The sequence below is a fragment of the Diabrotica virgifera genome, chromosome 5 (assembly GCF_917563875.1).
Source record: "Diabrotica virgifera virgifera chromosome 5, PGI_DIABVI_V3a".
In the NCBI taxonomy this organism is placed as follows: Eukaryota; Metazoa; Arthropoda; class Insecta; order Coleoptera; family Chrysomelidae; genus Diabrotica; species Diabrotica virgifera.
Genome location: NC_065447.1, coordinates 46109329 through 46133245, shown reverse-complemented (window position 1 = coordinate 46133245; position 23917 = coordinate 46109329). Strand labels below are relative to the sequence as shown.

General features: G+C 33.6%; 1 protein-coding gene across 4 annotated transcripts in view; it reads left to right on the top strand.

Moving 5' to 3' along the window:
- Positions 1 to 23917, top strand: part of LOC114326138 (gamma-interferon-inducible lysosomal thiol reductase) — a 132588-nt gene that overhangs the window by 47331 nt on the left and 61340 nt on the right. For 2 of the 4 annotated variants that reach the window (XM_050652469.1, XM_050652468.1), the window contains exon 4: positions 4985 to 5339. The exons of the other annotated variants lie outside the window; for them this stretch is intronic. In XM_050652469.1, the coding sequence (XP_050508426.1) occupies positions 4985 to 5272 (288 nt within the window). In that variant the 3' untranslated portion in view covers positions 5273 to 5339. Of the gene's footprint in view, positions 1 to 4984; positions 5340 to 23917 lie in introns of those variants that run through there. 4 annotated transcript variants of the gene reach the window in all.

Sequence of the window (23917 nt, the reverse complement as noted above, 5' to 3'; positions counted from 1 at the left end):
CAATATCAAAAGGCACCGCTGGGAAAACATTCCAATATGCGGTTCAGAGAACCTGTATGAAACGAATCTTTGTACTCTAATACAGAGTATGGCGTTAGTAAAATTAGAAAATCTAAAGTTCCGTTTTGATTTAAATCGGTCTCCTGCCATCCCCCGATAGTACTATTTCTACGTCTACCTGTTGTCAAGGAGGCTCTACAGAAGACAAATTTACACCAAAACGTCCGTAGTTCTCGGTACAAAAATAAAACTATTTATACCTTAGTATGGTTGGAACGCCCTCTAACGGGGAATAAGTGAAATGAATGTCGACTCGATTTAAGTTCTCTGTTTAACCCAGATATGACAATATCAAAAGACACCGCTAGGAAAACATTCCAATATGCGGTTCAAAGAACCTGAATGAAACGAGTCTTTGTACTCTAATACAGAGTATGGCATTAGTAAAATTAGAAAATCTACGGTTTCGTTTTGATTTAAATATGTCTCCTGCCATTACCCGATAGTACTATTTCTAGGTCTACCTGTTGTGAAGGAGGCCCTACAGAAAACAAATTTACACCAAAACGTCCGTAGTTCTCGATACAAAAATAAACTTTGGAACGCCCTCTAACGGGGAATAAGTGAAATGAATGTCGACTTGATTCAAGTCCTCTGTTTAACCCAGATATGACAATATCAAAAGCACCGCTAGGAAAACATTCCAATATGCGGTTCAGAGAACCTGAATGAAACGAGTCTTTGTACTCTAATACAGAGTATGGCATTAGTAAAATTAGAAAATCTACGGTTTCGTTTTGATTTAAATATGTCTCCTGCCATTACCCGATAGTACTATTTCTAGGTCTACCTGTTGTCAAGGAGGCTCTACAGAAAACAAATTTACACCAAAACGTCCGTAGTTCTCGATACAAAAATAAACTATTTATACCATAGTATGGTTGGAACGCCCTCTAACGGGGAATAAGTGAAATGAATGTCGACTCGATTCAAGTTCTCTGTTTAACCCAGATATGACAATATCAAAAGCACCGCTAGGAAAACATTCCAATATGCGGTTCAGAGAACCTGAATGAAACGAGTCTTTATACTCTAATACAGAGTATGGCATTAGTAAAATTAGAAAATCTACGGTTTCGTTTTGATTTAAATCTGTCGCCTGCCATTTCCCGATAGTACTATTTCTAGGTCTACCTGTTGTCAAGGAGGCTCTGCAGAAAACCAATTTACACCAAAACGTCCATAGTTCTCGGTACAAAAATAAAACTATTTATACCGTATTATGGTTAGAACGCCCTCTAACGGGGAATAAGTGAAATGAATGTCGACTCGATTCAAGTTCTCTGTTTAACCCAGATATGACAATATCAAAAGGCACCGCTAGGAAAACATTCCAATATGCGGTTCAGAGAACCTGTATGAAACGAATCTTTGTACTCTAATACAGAGTATGGCATTAGTAAAATTAGAAAATCTACGGTTCCGTTTTGATTTAAATCTGTCTCCTGCGATAGTACTATTTCTATGTCTACCTGTTGTCAAGGAGGCTCTGCAGTTATGTTATTGTTCTGGGACATGTCACTGGTGGTGATATCTAGATATTGTATTGGTGATTGAAGTACTTTAATTGAATGCAAAATAAATGAATAAAAAGTCCCTTTTTTGCAGAAATGTTAAAAAAAAATCATGACGCAGTAAAAATTTCAATACTCACGAGACGGTGCGCCTTTTCTATTGACTTCCACCAGATATTCTAGTTGAAAAATAGCAGTCAGTCATTTTTCAATTTTTAAGTACTTCATTTCAGAAAATTGTATTTGTTATTATGTATTATTGTTATTATTTATTTATTTTTTCTGGCTTTATATTAAGCTTTGTCCATAAAATTTGTATAATTTTCAGTGACAATAAAGCATATTTCTATTCTATTTCCTGAGGTATAAGCCAAAACTTATCTAATCGATTTTTATTACAATCTTCAGCTCGTACAGTAGCCCAATAAATTACCGTTTTGGAGTGTAATTTTCAGGGGCAACTCCGAATTGCATAAAAATTTGGATTTAGGTTCTACTTACCCTCCACTTCAAAGTTGAATTTGTGCCGTTGGTTGCTTTTACTTAGGGGTGACATTTACCCGTTCTCTGTTGGAGAAGGGGCTCTGACATTGTTTATACATGATCTGTAAGTTTGATTGGTTTGAAGTGCTTATTTTTGAAAACATTTGGTTTTATAGTAAAAAAAAATTCTAAAAACTTTTGAAAAATTTCATTTTTTCAGCATTTTTTCAAAATAACTTAAAAAGTAATTTTTTTATTTAGCTAATGCCTCGACAACTAATGGCCATTGGCATGGTAGGTACGATAAACTTTTACAGTTAGGTACCTAGTGTCATGTGTAGTGTTTGTGTTAAGTAAGTGCCTTGTTACTTTGCAAAGTCGACGTCATTGTCTTTGCAAAGAGATGCTAATTGTATCCGAACGTCTGCGGTCCCCCCGGTGAGTACCGATCCCAGAAGGACAGAAACTGTTTTCATTTATTAATTTATAATAAATGAAAAAATTCTGACCCTGGTGAAATTAAAAAGTATTAGTGACAAGAAAAATCTTAAAGAGTAAAAAAATATAGGTTTTGCAATTATAAATATGCTAGTTTCATTTTGTTCTTCCGTAATACAAAAATTGGTTAAGATATGGCTGTTCAAAATTTGCATACACTCGTGATTAGTGACCAATTCAAGCTTTCTCAATTATAACCCTTTCAAAAATAAACAATTTAAACCGGTGAGACCGACAGATCGTATAAAAAATAGATAGGTAAATAAATTGTTTGTAAAGCGGTAGCGATTAATTTCATTTGGGGAGCTAAACACATCTTACTCAAAAAGAACCCCTTATAACAAATTTGCATGTTGCCAGGACCAAAAGTTGGTCAAAAATTTTTTAAACGTTTTTTTTTATTTTTTTCTTAAAATTATTTTTTTTTGCATGGAACAAAATTTTTTTAGATTTTTTGGATCATTCCAAACAGAAAAGGTCTTTAGTGACATTTTTCTAAAGTTGATAGTTTTTGACATATAATCGATTAAAAATTGAAAAATTGCGAAATCGGCCATTTTTAACCCCCAAAAACTATGTGAAAAACTGAAAATTTGAATGTTGCCAAGATAGGTAGATATTCTTTAAACATCGATTGATGAAATTCCCAAGAGTTTTTTGCAATACAATATCAAAAACCCCTTTGTTTTTTAATTGCCAATCAAGCATGCGCGACACTATTTTCCACCGTTGCATGTGTATGCAGTATGGTGCAAATGAAAGGAATAAATTCGTTATTTCGTAAACTGGCGACTTTAAGGAAAAATTCCGAAACAGGTCGATTTTTATTTTTAAGTTGTGATATTGTGACATATATGGTATACTAGTGACGTCATCCATCTGGATGTGATGACGTAATCGATGATTTTTTTAAATGAGAATAGGGGTCGAGTGCTAGCCCATTTGAAAGGTTCTTCAATTCTCTATTCAGTAATGTAAACATTTACATAATTATTTATACAGCGTGTCCAATAATTTATTTTTTTTGTCAATTTGCCAAATGATTTAATTTAATAAAAAAATTTTGGACACCCTGTATAAATAATTATGTACATTTTTATATTACTGAATAGAGAATTGAAGAACCTTTCAAATGAGCCAGCACACGACCCGTATTCTCATTGAAAAAAATCATCGATGACGTCATCACGCCCAGATGAATGACGTCACTAGTATACTATATATGCCACAATATCGTAACTTGAAAATAAAAACCGACCTGTTTTGGGATTTTTCCTTAAAGTCGCCGGTTTACGAAATAACGAATCTATTCCTTTCATTTGCACCATACTGTATACACATGCAACGGTGGAAAATAGTGTCGCGCACGCTTGATTGGAAACTAAAAAACAAAGGGGTTTTTGATATTGTATTGCAAAAAACTCTTCAGGATTTCATCAACCGATGTTTAAAGAATATCTACCTATCTTGGCGACATTCAAATTTTCAGTTTTTCACATAGTTTTTGGGGGTTAAAAATGGCCGATTTCGCAATTTTTAAATTTTTAATCGCTTATATGTCAAAAACTATCAACTTTAGAGAAAAGTCACAGAAGACCTTTTCTGTTTGAAATGATCCAGAAAATTTAAAAAAAATTTGTTCCATGCAAAAAAATATAATTTTAGGAAAAAAACAAAAAAAAACGTTTAAAAAATGTTTGACCAACTTTTGGTCCTGGCAACATGCAAATTTGTTAAAAGGGGTCCTTTTTGAGTAAGATTGTGCAAAAATCCGAATTAGAATATTTTTCCTAGCGGATGCGCAGTAGCTTTCTGGACTATAAACACTTTAAAAAAGTTTAAATGGGTTTTTCCCGAAAAGTGCTTAATTTTTCGGTGATTTCACCTTGAAATATTCGATTTGGGATTAGACGAATAAGAACGTATTTTTCATGAGCTACAACTTTGTTTTTATTTGATTGATAGACTTTGCTGATACACCATTTTTTTGGGTTTTTTATAAGCTACACTTTTGCTAAGGATATTTTTTCGATAAAATATTTACTTTTTAAGTTATTTGCGAAAAACCGTCTGAAAACGTAGTTTTTTTTTGTCGAAAAATCAAAATTTTCAATGGCAAATAACTCGAAAAGTATTGACTTAAGTAAAAAACTCTATAGAACAAAAGTTGCTTAAACTCAGTTAATTTATCCATTTCCGATCTTATCTTGAACGTATGTTTTTTCACCCCCGAGAAGGGGTGACTGACACCCCCCAAGTAAAAGCAACCAACGGCACAATTTCAACTTTGAAGTGGAGGGTAAGTAGAACCTAAATCCAAATTTTCATGCAATTCGGAGTTGCCCCTGAAAATTACACGGTATCGACGAATTTCCCGTTCATTTACTTCGCTACAGGTTTGATATTATTTTATTAATTTAATTTTTTAGTTGGTGCCAAGCAGCGTTTCCTGGGACAAAGTTAATGATTGTTATCATGGTGAACGTGGAACTGAACTTTTATTGTCATCTGAGGAAAGGCAATCAAAGCTTAATCCCGCATTACCTTGGGTACCAAATCTAAGATTTAACGGCGTATATGATAAAGCTATAGAAGAAGAAGCTACAATAGATTTTACATCTACCGTTTGCAAGTTACTAAAAGATAATAAACCAGATGTGTGTAAAGATTATGTAAGAAATGCTCATCCAAAGATGATTAAAAGTATTAAATGTTAAATGAAATATGGGTTCCGTTTAAATACATTTTTTCGTAATGTATAAATAAATAACACTTGTGAAACGATTTTGTGTCTTTTTTATATATATCAATCGGTTTTAAAACGTCTTGCGACGTTGTCCGATGCCTAATTTCCATGACACTCTATCATCCCATTGGCCCTTTCTAATATCTCTTGCGCTCATCGCCTTCGTTACTCCCTCTCTCCAAGATTTCTTGGGCCTTCCTCTCTTTCTGCGGTTTGGTGGTACCCATTGCATAATTATTTTAGGGAGTCTTGAGTTATCCATCCTCTGGACGTGTCCGTACCATATCAGCTGTTTTTTTTCTATGTCTGTTGTTAGAGAGCCGTCAACCCCCATTCGCTGTCTTATCTCATCATTACGTATTCTCTCTCTGCGTGACACTCCTACTGATCTTATAAAAGCGTCAATTTCTACTGCCTCCAGTTTTCTTCTGTTGTTTTCGGTTATCCGCCAAGTTTCTGCTCCGTACAATAGACTGCTTTTAATAAGAGATTCGTAGATATTGTGTTTTCTTCTTTTTCCTATTTCATGATTCCACAGTAAGCTGTTTAGACAACCTATTGTTTTTCTGGATTGTGTTATTCTTCTCTTTATTTCTTCATCATCTTTCCCCGTTGTATCAAAAACGATTCCTAGGTATGTGTAATGGTCGCAGGGCATGATGATTTCCTTATTTTCTAATGTGATGTTCGATAGTTCGGTACCTATTGGCAGGTATTTTGTTTTTTCTGTATTAATTTCTAGTCCCCACTTTCTATATTCTTCTTGTAATTTCCTTGCCATTTACTCTAAATCATCTTTATCGTTTGCTATAACAACTTGGTCATCAGCAAACTGCAATGTATATAAGCAAATCTCTTTTAGGCAAGGCTTTTATTAAGATGACACTAATATTCGTCTGTCGTAACACGTTCCAGAGTTTGTTTACAGGAACTGTATCGTACGCCTTCTGCAAGTCAATAAACATGAGGTGGGTTTCTTGATTTGTGCTTAATTTTTTTTCTATTAGTTGTTTGAGGCAGAAGATATTATCAGTTCAGCTTCTTCCTGTTCGAAAACCGGAATGTTCTTCTTCCTCTTGGTCTTTGTACTCCTTCTCAATGCGGTCTCTAATTATTCGTCCATACAAACGGCTGAATGTACTAGTCACTGATATCCCTCTATAGTTTTCACATTTAAGCTTTATATAGTCTTTATTAGTCTTTTTTATATCCTTTATATTCATTTTTTCATTTTAGGCTAAGGATGGGAAAACCTACCAGTTATAACCTAAAACCGGTTTTTTACTACGCAATAATCGGTTTTTCTGGTTGTTTTTTAGTTCCGGTTTTAACCGGTTTTTTCTTTTTAAAGAAACAGCAACCCTTTTTAAAGTAACAACCGGTGAAAAACCGGATAAGTTACCCCTGGAAAAAAATGAATTCAGAGAAAAATGGGGAAGTTATTTTATATAAGTGTTATGAGGTACATCATATAATATCAAATTATATGGGGTCCTCATATATTTACAGAGAAACGGCTGATATAAAAGCTAGAGAACTTATATTAATCTTCAAAAACCTAGTATTGGCTTGACGATAAATACGGATTTGACTAGTATAAATTGACTGTCTTTTTATCAGTGGGTCAAAATTGTAGATTACTGTAAATGTAGAGCACAAAACTCACGATTATCAAGATAAAGATAACAAGCTCCAGTTTACTTCAAGCAAGCCCCAGTAGAAATAATGATATACTACAGCTACCTCGGCACCATAATGAATGAATAATGGACCAACAACCAGGATATAAGAGCGCTTTCGGAAAAACTAGATCGACCTTCAACCGGATGAGTGCCTCCTTCAATAGCCACAACCTAGCTCTTGGTATAAGAGGTACGATAACCGAAGATATGTACAGAAAATTGGAATCATTTGAGATGTTCCATCAAATCTCGAAACCTACAATCTTTCGAACACATCATTAAAAATGGATCCAGATATGTCCTGCTACAAGCCATCCTGAACCGTTTATATATATGTAGATTGAATATCTTGGTGTCGATATATTATTTCAATAGTATCGTTATCGATAACATTGATACATATTCTAATGAAGTATCGGAAACTAAAATGCATATAAAAGTAATATTGTAAACTATTGTGTATTCACTATTGACTAAAAAAACCGAACACCGGTTTTTGGAGTAGGTAACCGGTTTTTTGACTGGTATAACCGCCAGGCTAAACCGTAAGTAAAAAACCGGTAAAACCGAAAACCTGTGTTTTGTCAACAACCGCCATTCCTATTTTAGGCCCATCAGATAATTAATTGTCGTGGGAATTTTTCCTAAATCCAAATTTAGGTGAACTAATGATATTGTCAAAAATTATATGTTTGTTTCAAATAACGTAATTATTGTTTAAACATTGACAGAATGTCATATTTTGCACATTAATGACTTCTTTGGCTGCAGATACCAGTCGCTATTTTATTGAGATTTTCACATCTTATTTGTTAATTTTTTTATAAAATGCTTCTAATGGATTTTTGCCAAGTTAAATTTCATCTTTAATTTGTTTAACTAACACTAAATCATCATCATCAATGATGTTGCATCCGTATAAAAGAGCCTTGACCTTCCCAAGTCTATTACGCCAATCAGTTATATTCATTGCCAACTGTTGCCAGTTTGCTGCTCCAATTTTTCTACCATCTTTATCTACACCATACTTCCATCTGAGTTTTGGCCTATCCCTATTTCTACTTCCCACAGGCTGTGACATAAGGATTCTTCTAGGAGGGTTGTTCTGCTGTGATCCTGCTAGATGTCCTGCCTATCTTTGCCTTCCTATTTTTATAAGAGATATTACGTCTTTACCACCAAATATACAGTGCGTCCATAAAGTAACGCATAAATTTATTATTTCGTAAACCGGCGACTTTAAGGAAAAATTCCGAAACAGGTCGATTTTTATTTTTAAATTACAATTTTTTGGTATATATATCATACTAGTGACGTCATCCATCTGGGCTTGATAACGTAATCGATTTTTTTAAATGATAATAGGGGTCATGTGATAGGTTATAACTCATTTGCAAGGGTATGTAATTTTCTATTTACTAATACAAACAATAACAACTATTTATACAGGGTTATTTAAAATGTCCAAAAAGAATTTTTTAATTCAATTAATTGAGACAAGAAGAAGAATGTATGTAACTTATTTAATTCAAAATTCGTTTTACTTTTGTCAGAAAACAGGAATACGTGTACATGTTTATTTGACAAATAATCAATATTGCTTTTCGCTTAAATTCAATGTTAGAGCTATATTCAATATATAAATATTCAAATTAGGCCCATTTCTATATCTGATATTTACAGCCGACGTTTCAACCAGAAATGATACCTTTTTAGCTACTTTTGCCGATGATACGGGAATCTTAGCAGTGGATGTCGACCCTAATGTAGCATCACAAAAAGTTCAAAATCATTTAGACCAATTACAAAACTGGCTCAAGCGATAGAAAATAAATGTTAATGCCAGCAAATCAGTACAAATTACTTTTACAACCAGAAAATCTACATGTCCTCAAGTTTCTATAAATAATACTCCGATTCCCATCAAGCCAGTTGTCAAATACTTGGGATTGCATCTGGATGAAAAACTCATATGGAAAACACACATTAAAATTAAACGTAAACAATTAGATCTTAAAAAATATGAACTGGCTATTTAACAAGAAGTCTCAGTTAGCTCTTGAAAATAAACTGCTTCTGTACAAAGCTACACTTATACCAGTTTGGTCTTACGGAATAGAACTATGGGGCTGCAGTAAACCTCCAAATACGAAGATACTCCAAACATTCCAAACCAAAATTCTCCGTATAGTATGATAGAATTGATTCAAAAAATGACATAAACCCAGACATCCAAAGTGAAAGTTATCCCCCAACACCAAATTGTTCTATATGGTCCATATAATGTTCAGAAAAAAGTCACACCTTTTTGAGCGTCGGGTTTGGGGGAAAGAGGGGGGAAAAGTCGGTAAATTCGTAGTTTTTTACGTTTTTCGTCAATATTTCTAAAACTATGAGGTTTGGCATGACCAACCTTCTATACAAAAATGTTCTACATTAAATTTGAAATAAAAAAAGTCCTATGCATAACCCTTCTAAAATGAACGGTTCCAAAGTTACGGAGGTAGTATAGTATAATTGGTCCAAAAAAAGGCCTAACCCAGACATCCAAAGTAAAAGATTTCCTTCAACACCAAATTGTTCTATATGGTCCACATATTGTTCAGTAAAAAGTTACACCATTTTAAACGTCCGGTTTGGGGGGGGAGATGGGGAGAAGTCGGTAAATTAGTAGTTTTTTAGGGTTTTCGTCAATATTTCTAAAACTATGTTTAAGCGTAAACAATGTTCTATACAAAAACGTTCTACATAAAATTTAAAACAAAAATGGTCCTATCCATAATTGTTATAAAATCAACGGTTCCAGAGTTACGGAGGGTGAAATGTGGAGGTTTTCGATACTTTTTATATTTTTCGGCAATTGATGATGATTTAGGGTGATGAGGTTGACGTTTCTTCAAGTGCTTATCACTAACATACCATCGACCACTGAAATAGCAAATCCTGTTAAAGAAAATTTCTTTCAATCAGTAGAAATATTATAAATTGCCCAAAAAATATAAATAAAAAAGTATCGAAAACCTCCACTTTTACCCTCCGTAACTCTGGAACCGTTGATTTTATAACAATTATGTATAGGACCTTTTTTGTTTTAAATTTGATGTAGAACATATTTTTATAGAACATTGTTTACGCTAAAGCATATTTTTGGAAATATTGACGATAAACAAAAAAAAAATATTAATTTACCGATGTCTCCCCCATCTGCCCCCCAAACCGGACGCTCAAAATGGTGTAACTTTTTACTGAACAATATCTGGACCATATAGAACAATTTTGTGTTGAAGGAAAACTTTTACTTTTAATGTCTGGGTTAGACCTTTTTTGGACCAATTATACAATACTACCTCCGTAACTTTGGAACCGTTCATTTTAGAAGGATTATGCATAGGGCCTTTTTTGTTTTAAATTTAATGTAGAAGATTTTTGTATAGAGGGTTGTTCATGCTAAACCGCATAGTTTTAGAAATATTGACGAAAAACTTAAAAAACTACGAATTTACCGATTTCTCCCCCCTCTCCCCCCCCCCAAACTCGACGCTCAAAATGGTGTGACTTTTTTCTGAACATTATGTGGACCATATAGAACAATTTGGTGTTAAAGGATAACTTTCACTTTGGATGTCTGGGTTTGGATCTAGTTATACCATACTAGTATGATAAGTAAATGGTATGTATCCAACCAGACACTTCACAATGATCTGGACATCCCACTAATCAAGGACTTAATAAAAAATCGTTCAATAAAATATAAAAATCGCACCACTGACCACACCAACGAATTTATAAATAATTTATTCACCCAACCACTTGCTGACAGAAGACTAAAGAGAATATGGCCAGACGACCTACCACAATAAACAATAATACTTAGAGAACCGTCACTGGATGGTACCTAACTCACCTTAATTTATTTTCAGACTATTTACTTATTACTTTGTGTTTAGAGTAGATTGTAAAAATGCAGTGTATCAAAAAAAATGTTAGAGCTGCCACCCACCTGCCTCTTGGAAGTTTAACATTACGCTTAAGCGAAAATCAATGTTTATTTTTTGAACAAAATATTTTTATGTTTTCTGGCACGAATAAAATATATTTCAAATTAAACAAATTACATCCATTCTTCTTGTGTGTGTCAGAGTGGTAGTTGGCTTCGGACGACATAATCCATTAGCCACAGATTTTTGAAGTGAAAACTTCTTTAGGCACGTTGTGCACTTTCTTTGGATAGGGGAAAAAGCATTGAATTCGCGACCGTCATCGCGACCCTCATCGCGACCGTCATTGCGACCGTCATTGCGACCGTCATCGCTCATGCTATATATTATGTGTATGTATATATACATTGTGTAGACGTATTTAAATTTATAATAAATGTAAAACCTATTTTACGATGGGGAAAAAAGATTAATTTCGCGACCATCATAGCGACCGTCATCTCTTCGGCGAAATAAATTTTGTATATATATTAATTTATTATGTGTATGTATATATAAATTGTATAGAAGTATTAAATTTAAAATAAATATAAAACCTATTTTACGATGGGGAAAAAAGATTAATTTCGCGACCATCATAGCGACCGTCATCTCTTCGGCGAAATAAATTTTGTATATATGTATTAATTTATTATGTGTATGTATATATAAATTATATAGAAGTATTCAATTTAAAATAAATATAAAACCTATTTTACGATGGGGAAAAAAGATTAATTTCGCGACCATCATAGCGACCGTCATCTCTCCGGCGAAATAAATTTTGTAGGCACATATATATATTTTATGTGTATGTATATATAAATTGTGTAGAAGTATTAAAATTTAAAATAAATGTGAAACCTATTTTTGGATGGTGAAAAAGGATTTATTTCGCGACCGTCATCGCGACCGTCATCTCTTCGGCGAAATAAATATTTTGTACGTATATGTATTGAAGTTAAAACTTCTTTAGGGACGTTGTGCACTTTTTGGATGGGAAAAAGTATTAAATTGACGACCGCCGTTGCGACCGTCATCGCCTCGAAGAAATAAATTTTTGAAGTGAAAACTTCTTAAGGGTCGTTGTGCACTTTTTGGATGAGGAAAAAGTATTAAATTAGCGACCGTCATCGTTTCGACGAAATAATTTTTTGAAGTGAAAATTTCTTTAGGGACGTTGTGCACTTTTTAGATAGGGAAAAAGTATTGAATCAGCGAACGTCATCGCGACCGTCATCGCTTCGGCAAAATAAATTTTTAAAGTAAAAACTTCTTTTGGGGACGTTGTGCACTTTTTAGATGGGGAAGAAGTATTGAATTAGCGACCGTCATCGCTTCGGCGAAATACATTTTTGAAGTGAAAACTTCTTTAGGGACGTTGTACACTTTTTGGATGGGGAAATATTATTAAATTTGAATGGGGAGAAAGTAATAAATAAGCGACCGTCATCGCTTCGACGAAATAAGCATTTGAAGTGAAAACTTCTTTAGAGACGTTGTGCTCTTTTTGGATGGAAAAAAGTATTAAATTATCGACCGTCATCACGACCGTCATCGCTTCGATGAAATAAATTTGTAAAGTGAAAACTTCTTGAGGGACGTTGTGCACTTTTTGGATTGGGAAAAATATTAAATTAGCGACCTTTATCGCTTCGACAAAATAAATGTTTGAAGTCAAAAATTTCTTTAGGGACGTTGTGCACTTTTTGGATGGGGATAAATTACTAAATTAATGACCGTCATCGCTTCGACGAAATAAATATTTGAAGTGAAACTTCTTTAGGGACGTTGTGCACATTTTGGATGGGCGAAAAGTATTGAATTAGGGACTGATCCATCGCTTCGACCAAATAAATATTTGAAGTGAAACTTTTTTAGGGACGTTGTGCACTTTTTCGATGGAAAAAAGTATTAAATTAGCGACCGTCATCGCTTCGATGAAATCAATTTTAGAAGTGGAAAGTTCTTGAGGGACGTTGTGCACTTTTTGGATGGGGAAAATATTATATTAGCGAACCTTCATCGCTTCGACGAAATAAATTTTTGAAATGAAAACTTCTTGAGGGACGTTGTGCACTTTTTGGATAAGGAAAAATTATTAAATTAGCGACCGTCATCGCTTCGACGAAATAAATTTTTGAAGTAAAACTTTTTCAGGGACGTTGTGCACTTTTTGTATGGAGGAAAAGTATAGAATTAGGGCCGTAATTGCTTCGACGAAATAAATATTTAAAGTGAAACTTATTTAGGGACGTTGTGCACTATTTCGATGTAAAAAAGTAATAAATTAGCAACTATCATCGCTTCGACGAAATAAATATTTTAAGTGAAAACTTCTTGAGGGACGTTGTGCACTTTTTGGATGGGGAAAATTATTAAATTAGCGACCGTTATCGCTTCGACGAAATAAATTTTTGAATTGAAAATTTCTTTATGGTCATCACTTCGCTGAAATTAATTTTGTACATATACAAGGTGTCCCAAAAGTAGTGGAACGGTCGAATATTTCGCGAACTAAACATCGGATCGAAAAACTGAGAAATACGTGTTCAATAATTTTCAAAAATCTATCCAATGACATCAAACATTAACCCCACTACACCCCCTGGAGGTGGTGTGGGGGGTAACTTTAAAATCTCAAATGGAAACCCCCAGTTTTTCTTGCAGATTTGGATTAGTTACGTAAAAGTAAGCAACTTTTATTCATGACATTTTTTCGAACTGTGGATAGATGGCGCTATAATTGGGAAAAACCATTTATCCTGATACCATAGGTAAATTACAGAAACGGTCTAATATCTCGAGAAATACACTTCCAAATGAGAAACCAAAAAAAATGTTTGTAATACTTTTCGAAAGCCTATCGAATAACACCAAACATGACCCTCCAACCCACCCCCGGAGGTGTGGTGGGGGTAACTTTAAAATATTAAATAGCAACCCCTACTTTTTATTGCAGATTCGGATTCGTCCTAAAAAATTTAGCAACATTTATTCGAAACATTTTTAGAATTGTTGATAGATGGCGCCTTAATTGGAAAAATACGATTCATTAGCGCCATCTATCAGCAATTTTAAAAAATGTTTCGAATAAATGTTGCTTAATTTTTGATTGCGAATTCGAATTTACAATAAAAAGTGGGGGTTGTTATTTAAGATTTTAAAGTTACCCCCACCCCACCTGCAGGGGGTGGGTTGGAGGGTCATGTTTGGTGTTTATCGATAGGTTTTCGAAAAATATTAAAAACCTGTCTTTTGGTTTCTCATTTGAAAGTGTATTTCTCGAGATATTAGACCGTTTTTCTAATTTACCTATGGTATCAGGATAAATCGTTTTTCCTAATTATAGCGCCATCTATCCACAGTTCGAAAAAATGTCTTGAATAAAAGTTGCTTACTTTTACGTAACGAATCCAAATCTGCAAGAAAAACTGGGGGGTTTCCATTTGAGATTTAAAAGTTACCCCCCACTCCATCTCCAGGGGGTGTAGTGGGGGTTGGTGTTTGGTGTCATTGGATAGATTTTTGAAAATGATTGAACACGTATTTTTCAGTTTTTCGATCCGATGTTTAGTTCGAGAAATATTCGACCGTTCCGCTACTTTTGGGACACCCTATATAAATTATGTGTATGTATACATAAATAGCATAGGGCATACGCATCGCGCGTATCGTATATGATATAGGTACAGCACTTCTTTTAGGATGGGGTAAAAGCATTGAGCTGGTAATGTATATACTATAAGAAGTTTTCACTTCTGTCGGCACTCCCACGAGTGCCTTCAATTTTTTTTTATTTTAATTAATTTGTTAATTAATTAAGATTAAATACGAATTTGAGATTGTTTCAGGAAATCAATTAGTACATCAAGAACCTCTTTATCAGAAGTGCATAATAACGTACTAATACTAGTAGGAAACTGTACATTACGTAAAATGAGTGAGTTTACTAAAACTGAAGTATTATTTTTATATTTAGTGCAAGAAAAAAATATGTGATTTAGGTCTCCATAAGAAGAATTATCACAGTCACAAAATGGAGTTCTATTGATACCTAATCTATATAAATTAGCCGGAAAGCATCCATGATTAAATCTCAATCTGGTTATGGTAGTGGCATATGCCCTACTGATACTATACGAAGATATATGTGGAATAGTTCTTGGAAGGGTCGGGTGAATATCGGCATAATGATTGGTCGAAGTTGTTACAAAAGTAGTCCAAATGTTTTCCCAGTTTGTACGTACTTCTTTCTTTAATACACAAATTAAATCATGAATAGTAAAAACTTTCTCTATCTGTTCAAAGCCACAAGCCTGTTTAGCAGCCATGTCCACAGTTTCATTTCCTTGGATACCAGTATGACTCTTAACCCATATCAAATTTATCTTTACATTTTTTAAGTATAACGTATAATAAACTTCTAATGCCTATGACTATTGGATTGTTATAATATTTTAATGCATGGTGCTCTAAAGATTGTAATACGGATTTAGAATCCGACATGATTACTGCACTATTAACTTGTTCACTGATGCACCATTTTAAAGCATACTCTATTGCTTTCGCTTCAGCTGTGAAGATTGAACAATAATTCGGTATTCGTCTTTGATACAAATAGTCAGAGCTCGGAACAAACACTGCATACGCAGTACCCGCTCCGCACCTCGACCCATCTGTGTAAATGTGTGTTGATTTTTGGTACTGTGAAAGTATGGATTTTAGGAGAGTATGATTATAAATATTAAGATCACTATATTTTGGATATGAGACTGTAAACTTGGTTGCAGTGACCTTAAAATGCTGGTCAAACAGTGGAAATTTTTGCATATTTATGATATCATTATTTAATTTAGATGTTTCGACAAATGCTGCTGCCAGCAATGGAGATTTTTTCTTAGACCAGTAAGGACTGATTAAATCTGAATTACTTAATTTGTAAATAGAGTGGTTTAAAAATGTATTATATGCTTTATGTTTTATAATTAATTTATTAGCTAAGAATTGCCTTCGTAAAAATAAAGGAGGCTCTTGTGCTTCAGCAAGAATTGCACTGCATGGAGATGATGCCATTGCACCAAGGCAAATTCTAATTGCTTTATATTGTATTTTATCTACTATTTTTAGATTAGAGCTAGATGCTGAGCCATAAAACACACTTCCATAGTCCATTATCGATCTTATATAACTTTTATAAAAAATGAGTGCGACTTTAGGGTCAGCACCGCATTTAATTTTAGTTACATATTTCAGCATATTAATACCTTTATCACATCTATTTTTTAAATAATGTATGTGTTGGGTCCATAGCAATTTTGTGTCTAGTACTATACCTAAATACTTGTAGTGGTTTACAATAGGGTAGTTAGTATTATTTACAGAGAGAGTTTGGTTAGTAGTACTTAATATATGTCGTGTAAACCACATTACTGCAGATTTTTCTGGAGATATAGTTAGCCCCATATCTTGCAGCCAATTTATAGTCTGAGACATTGCATTTTTAATATTACTGAAACATTGTTGGTATGAACTATGGACAGTGTATATACAAATATCATCTGCATACTGTATTACTTTAATTTCATCATCTAAGATGCTATGCAGTTCTGCTATATAGATATTAAATAAAATTGGTGAGAGCACAGACCCTTGTGGAAGCCCATCATAAATAACTCTAGGTCCATGTAATACATTTTTATGGTCTCTGATATATATTTTTCTCTTTTTAAATATTTCTATTATACTAACAGCACTATTTCTCTCCACACCTATGGAAATTAATTTACTATGAAGCAAATCCAAGACTACAGAGTCATATGCACCTTTGATATCTAAAAAGAAACAAGCAACATAATGATTCCTTGTAAACGCATTTTGAACGTCAGTTACTAATTGCACTACTGCATTTATTGTACCACGTCCTCTCCTATATCCATATTGTGAGAGTGGTAACAAGGAATAATATTCTGTATACCACTCAATCCTTGTTTTAACCATTCTTTCTAGAGTTTTTGTAAAACTAGAAAGTAGGGAAATTGGACGATAAGAAGTGACTAAATTTGGATCTTTTGAGGGCTTGAGCTGTACACAGACTACTATTTCCTTCAGCTGTTTAACAAAGTCGCATTTCAACCACCAATTATTATATAAGTCTAAAAGTATTATTTTAGCATTATTTGGTAAATGATTGATCATACTATTATATAAAGCTATCTAGTCCCGGAGCCGTATTTTTTGAACTTTTTATTGCAATATCTAATTCATCGTGAGTAAATGGACCACTAATTACATTACTTTTTTTGGGACAATAATATTTAGGTATTGCTTTTCGATCAGCTGAAGCGGGAGCATAGAAATTTAACAAGTTTTCAATCAAATCGAAGGAAAGAACAGTCTTTTTAAATTCAACTGAACTATTTTTTATAGCCTTCATATACGTCCAAATATCAGAGGCACTAGAATGCTTATTTAATTTACTTAAGAACTCTTTCCAATTCTTCCGCTTTTTTTGATTAAAAAGTAATTTAGCCTTAGCTTCAACGTTTTTATATTTTAAATAATTATCAGAATTTGAAAGAGTTTTATATTTAATTAAAGCATTTTTTCTCAAGCGGACTATATTTGAACACTCATCATCCCACCAAACTGGTTGTATTTTAGATGGAGTGAATGATTTTTTGATAGGCATCGAAAGATTAGCACTGTCAACAATAGCTGAAGACAAGATACAAAATATTTGACTACTATTTCTGTTGTTCAAGTTATTAGCCGAGATTCTAAGTTTCTCTTGGATTATGTATGAAAATGATGCCCAATCCGATTTTTTATCATTCCATTTAGTTGAAGCGTTAATGGTAAAAACATTTGCACCACATTCGTTTTGTATTGTAATTGGTAGATGATCTGAACCTAAAGGTGAGTTAATTACTCTCCAATTTAATTTATCTACAATATCTGTAGATGTAATTGTAAGGTCAACAGCTGAGGGATTTTCATTTGGTTTGCTTATTCTAGTTGGAGTACCATCATTAATTACAACTAAATTTGCTGAATCTATGGCTTCAGTTAATATTTTTCCTTGCGAGGAATCTAGAACAGATCCCCAAAGGGTATGATGACAGTTGAAGTCCCCAGCAAAGATGGTTCGACCCTTATCAAATTGATTAAAAAGACAGTCCCAATCTTTTTGGAGAACTTTTTTATCTGGGGATTTATAGATTGAAAGAAGAGTCAAATTTAAATCTGTTAATTTGATTGCGCATACTTCAATATAGTCACTAAAATTTGCATTTATATTCTGTTCTATATAGGAAAGCTCATGTTTAACAAATATTGCAATTCCACCATAACCATCTGATCTAATTTTTTTAATAATATTGTATCCCTTAAGATTAAAAATTGTATTTGAATTCAACCATGTCTCTGATATAATGAGAATATCTGAGGGATATTCTCTTAAAAATTGAAGAATATTTGGTTTTTTATTATTTAAAGAACCTGCGTTCCACTGTAAAATGCGCAATTTAGTATTCTGACTGTTCGCCATCACTAATTTCTATCTGAGATTCTTTTATAGTATTGACATTACTGTCATTAGGTTTTTGTTATAAGGGTAGAAACAAAATTTTCTATTTCGTCTTCGCTGACTATATGTTGATTTTTTATAGAAGTATTAAGAAAATGTGATATTTTAAAAATAGTTTTTTCTTTAAAAAGCATAAACTCGTCCCTATAGGGATTGGGAATAATAGACTTTGAAACTGGATTAGAAACATTCCTTTTGGATATTGACGCTTCTGGAGGAGAAAAAGGAATTTTCCGTTTTTTTGTGTTAGATGTTGAATGAGATTTATTAATAGACGAAAGTTTTGGTGTTTTTACTGCATTAAATTGATGGTCTGAAGAAGAAGGTAGCTCAGGAAAATTATTAACTTGGTATAACAGATCAAATCTGTTATTCGTGACTACTTTTGCATAGCTGGGGTTATCTACTATTTTTTCTGCATCCTTAAATGTGATATTATTTGTAGCCATTGTTTTTTTAATTTTTTGTTGCTTTAAATAAGCTGGACAATCTTTAGATATAGTTGAATGTTGACTGCTTTTACAAAAAGTGCAAGAAATATCTTTAGTACAGGTTTCCGTAGCATGTTCATCTGTACATTTCTGACAACGAATTTTCCCGCGACATTGAAACTTTGTGTGTCCAAAAATTAAACATTTGAGGCACTGAACCACAGGATACACATACGGCTCAACTACAAAATTACACATATTTATCTTTACATTTTGTGGAAGAGTATTACCTACAAAAGTTAAAATTATTATCTGCCTATCAACATATTCCACTGTACCATCACTATTAACTTTTCTCCGTTTCATTCTCTTAACATCAGATACCTCTTTCACCGAAACGATGTTTTCTAATATCATCGCCTCAGAGAAAAATGTGTCGATTTGTCTCACGATTCCCTTTATGTGTGTGAAAAACTTTGGTATGTATGCTATAAGATTATTTTTAAGTACAATTTCATGATTTACTAATGAGTTTGCAATACTAAATGTTTTGAAAATTACTTTCACTCTATTCTTGCCAATATTTTGTATATCTAAGATGTCCTTTTTAAATTCTGGAACTTGTTGGAGATGGTGTCCCACTCTAATAAGGAACAACTTTCCCAAGCTCTTATCCTTATGCTCCAAGTAAACGATATATGGACCATTATCAAAAATCTTATATTTGTTGGTAAAGTCATAAGTATAATTATTATTAACAGAATTATCATTAATACTACTAGAGCTATCATTTACCTGGGGCGGCCCGGGAGACGGGCCGCCCGTATCAATATCCATTGATAAATTTTACACTAAACAAATTAGACACTATAATTAACTTTTTAAAAAGTACTTAGGTTTTTCTGTGAATGCTTATCGGAACGTCCACGATACAATCGACTAACCACTGCGAGCGATCACTCAAGACTGATCCATTCATCTTTTTGTACCAATTAATTTAATTAAAAAAAACATTTTTTTGGACACCCTGTATAAATAATTATATTAGTGTTTATATTATTGAATAGAGAATTACATACCCTTTCAAATGAGCTACATATTACATGACCCCTATTCTCATTTAAAAAAATCATCGATTACGTCATCACGCCCAGATGGATGACGTCACTAGTATAATGTATGCCAAAAAATCGTAATTTAAAAATAAAAATCGACCTGTTTCGGGATTTTTTCTTAAGGTCTCCGATTTACGAAATAATAAATTCATGCGTTACTTTATGGACGCACGGTATGTTTATATCTGTGGTATATCTCGTAGTTGTGCTTCCTCCTCCAAACACCATTTTCACAGATGCCACCGAATATTCCTCTCAGGATCCTTCGTTCAAATATAAACAGAAGATTTTCATCTGCCTTGGAAATGGTCCATATCTTCGATCCATATCTCAACTCTGGTTGTATAAGGGTTTTATATATGGTTATTTTTGTTTTTTGGCTTAAGTTTCTACTTCTTATATGTCTTCTTCTTCTTCTTCTTTAAGTACCGTGCCCAAATTTTTAGGCGTGGGTAGCTTCCATAACAATTTGCCGATATCGTTCTCGATCTTGTGCGGCATGTAACAATTGATCTGCTGATAAGCCAGTCCATTGACGAAGGTTTCGGAGCCATGAATATTTCTTTCGACCAATTAACTGCAGCATCCTGTATCTGCTACCTCTCATTATATGCCCCAAATATTCAAGTTTTCTCTTTTTTATCATCTTCATTAAGTCACCTTCGCCTTGACCTACTCTGTTTAAGACTTCTCTGTTTGAAATGCGTTGAACCCAAGATATTCTGAGCATTCTATGATACGACCACATCTCCAAGGCTTCTAATTTGTTCATCATGGTAACCTTCATGATCCAGGTTTCACATCCATATAGTAATACAGGATACACATAACATTTTAGGAACTTGATTCTTAGTTGTAAATTCAGCTGAGAGTTGCTCAGAATAGATCTAAGTTTCATAAATGCTCCTCTTGCAATTTCTATACGAGTTTTAATTTCTTCATCCGGATTTAGTGTCTCGTTTATCCAACACCTAGGTATTTAAATTGGTTAACTTTTGTTATTGATTCATCACTGACAATTAGTTGCATAGGGCCGACGTCTTGTTTACTAACCACAAGTAAATTTGTCTTTGTTGCATTTATGTTAAGTCCGATATTGGAGCATTCTCTAGTGACTCGATCAATAAGGAATTAAAGATCTTCGATATTTTCAGCCATGATCGCGGTGTCGTCTGCATATCTGATGTTGTTAATAGTTTCTCCCCCGATTCGAACTCCACATTGTCCTTCCAAGGCTTCATTAAAAATTATTTCTGGGTATACGTTAAACAAAGTTGGGGATAACACACAACCCTCTCTGACACCTCTTTGAATGCAAATTTTGTCTGTTTCTTTGCCGTCTACCAGAATAGAAGCTTCTTGATTCCAATATAGATGTTGTAAAAGTCTCAGATCTTTATCATCTATTCCAATCATTTCTAGATATTCAAACAACCTATCATGTTGAACTCTATCAAACGCCTTCTCAAAATCTATAAAGCAGACGTAAATTGGTTTCTGTACTTCCCATGATCGTTGAAGTAATGTTAACATTGAGAACAAAGCTTCCCTTGTTCCCAATCCTTCTCTGAAACCGAATTGTTTGTTTCCCATTGTCTCTTCGCATTTCTGCTTGATTCTATTAAGAATTATCTTAAGAAGTAGCTTGAGAGAGTGGCTCATGAGACTAATTAGTCTAAAGTCTTTACATGATGATGTATTAGGTTTTTTTGGGAGTGGAATAAATGTAGACTCCAACCAGATCTGTGGCATCATTCCAGTCTCGTATATATGGTTATAAATGTTTGTTAATTGTGAGACATTGTCGTCATCCAGAAGTTTGAGCCAGTCTGATGGTATTTGGTCAGGGCCTGGAGATTTCCCATTTTTGCTCTGTTTGATGGCTTTCTCTACTTCCGCTTTTAAAATACTAGGACCAGTATTCGTATACTTTGTGGTGTTGTGGCCTCGTATCCAGGAAGAGCTCTTTTATATAGTTAGTCCATTCTTCCTTTTTTTCATCCAAGTCGAGAATTATGTTACCTTTGGAGTTTCTCATAAAGTGAGGAGTTCTTTTTCTCTGCGTGTAGGTAATTTCTTTAAGCTTTTTATGTATATTAAACTCGTCATGTTTTCTTTGTAGTTCTTCCATTTCACGACATATTTTTTCCATCCAGTCCTCTTTTGCTCGCTTAACCTCGTATCTTATTTGTCGATATATCTCTCTATACCGAATCTCGTCTTTGTTTTTCCAATTTCTTCTTTGTTGAATAAGGTCTAGTATTTTATCGGTCATCCAATCCTTTTTCTTTATTGGGTCTTTTTCTGGTTTCAAAACTTCGTTTGCTATGGTGACCATGGCGGAATTCATGATATCTAGATTTTGACCGATATTTTCTTGTTCAGATCTTCCTAACTGTTTTTTAATCTCACGATTTATCTTATTTCCGAACTCATCTGCTATTACGGCATTTCTTAGGAGTCGAGTATTAGGTTTCTTCTGCGTTGTGGGGGCTTTTATTCTTTTTAGTTTTAGTTTGAATCCAGCACAGAGCAGATTATGGTTAGTTGCTGCGTCTGCACTTGGGTATGTTTTTGCAGATGTAATACTGTTTCTAAATCTCAGGATGATATCAAATTCTGATTATTTTGTGTGTTCATGAATAATTTATGAATTAGCTGCTTCTTTCATTGGCTATTAATGCATCTGTCCATTGTATTTTGTGCTCATTGTCCCAGAAATTTATGTTTTTGATATATATTATTGTGTTTCAATTTATCAATCAAAGATAGAATAAAAATTTTTATTTTTTTAATATAACGCGGGCGCATAAATTTGATACACCCTGTATATTGATTTGTAAATATTTATTAGAAGTTAGCTTTCACGCAAGGTGGTTTCTACTTAATGAATGAAGAATATTAAAAACATTTGTAAATAAAAGTGAAGTGAAAGTTATTTAGGATTATTATTTTAAACCGATTGTTTATTACGGGAAAGGCAGAGGCCATAGGTAAATAGTTCTTAGAAAATTAAGGTAAAGAAAGTTTGGAATTTTAATCTCTTTTTGTTTAACCCCGAGTAAATTTTGTAGAATTTCCCGAAAGTAATTATTATGATGGTAGGAATATTTTTGAAAGTATGAGTGGGTGTTTCGAATGAAAAAAAGGAATGGGGGAAGAAGAAATGTCTCTGATTGGTTTGGCAATTTGGAATGGGAAGAAGAGAAGGTTGAAGTTTCAGATAGTTTTGGAAAGAGGGATTATTGTGTTACCGGCATTCGAGAAGAGCAGTCAAAAGTTTTCGTGAGTAGTTCAGAAGCAAGTACTAGTGTTTGTTTTGATAGTGAGAGTAGCTGAAAAGTGGAACGAGAGACAAATCAAATCGAGAAGAAATACCTCTTTGATTCTGTAAAGTCCAAGAGAGTAAGTTACAAGAATTATCGTTATTAAAATTATTTGTGACACCAAGTAAAAAAGATACTTGTGTCTCAGGAGATTATTGTTGAGAGAACGAGAGGAGAGAGTTTTGGAGTTTATTGAACGAGTACTGGCAAAAAGAGGCCTGGCTTATGCTTTGGAGAAATAGTTTGTTTGCTGAGAACGGAGAGGGCTTTGATTGGTAGCCTAACATAATCAACAAGGAGGAGCTGTTTGGGTTAAAAAGGTCAGTCAATAACCTATGTGATAGATTTTCTTTATAATCAGAAGTTAAATTTGTTTACGTAAAAGCATATGCATTTAAGATTCCAACATTTCAAAAATTTAATAGGAAGTATAAGTAATTTGCGAATACCAAATTTGTTTGTCTAGCTTGTTTTTTATTAAGGGTATCAAGAACAAA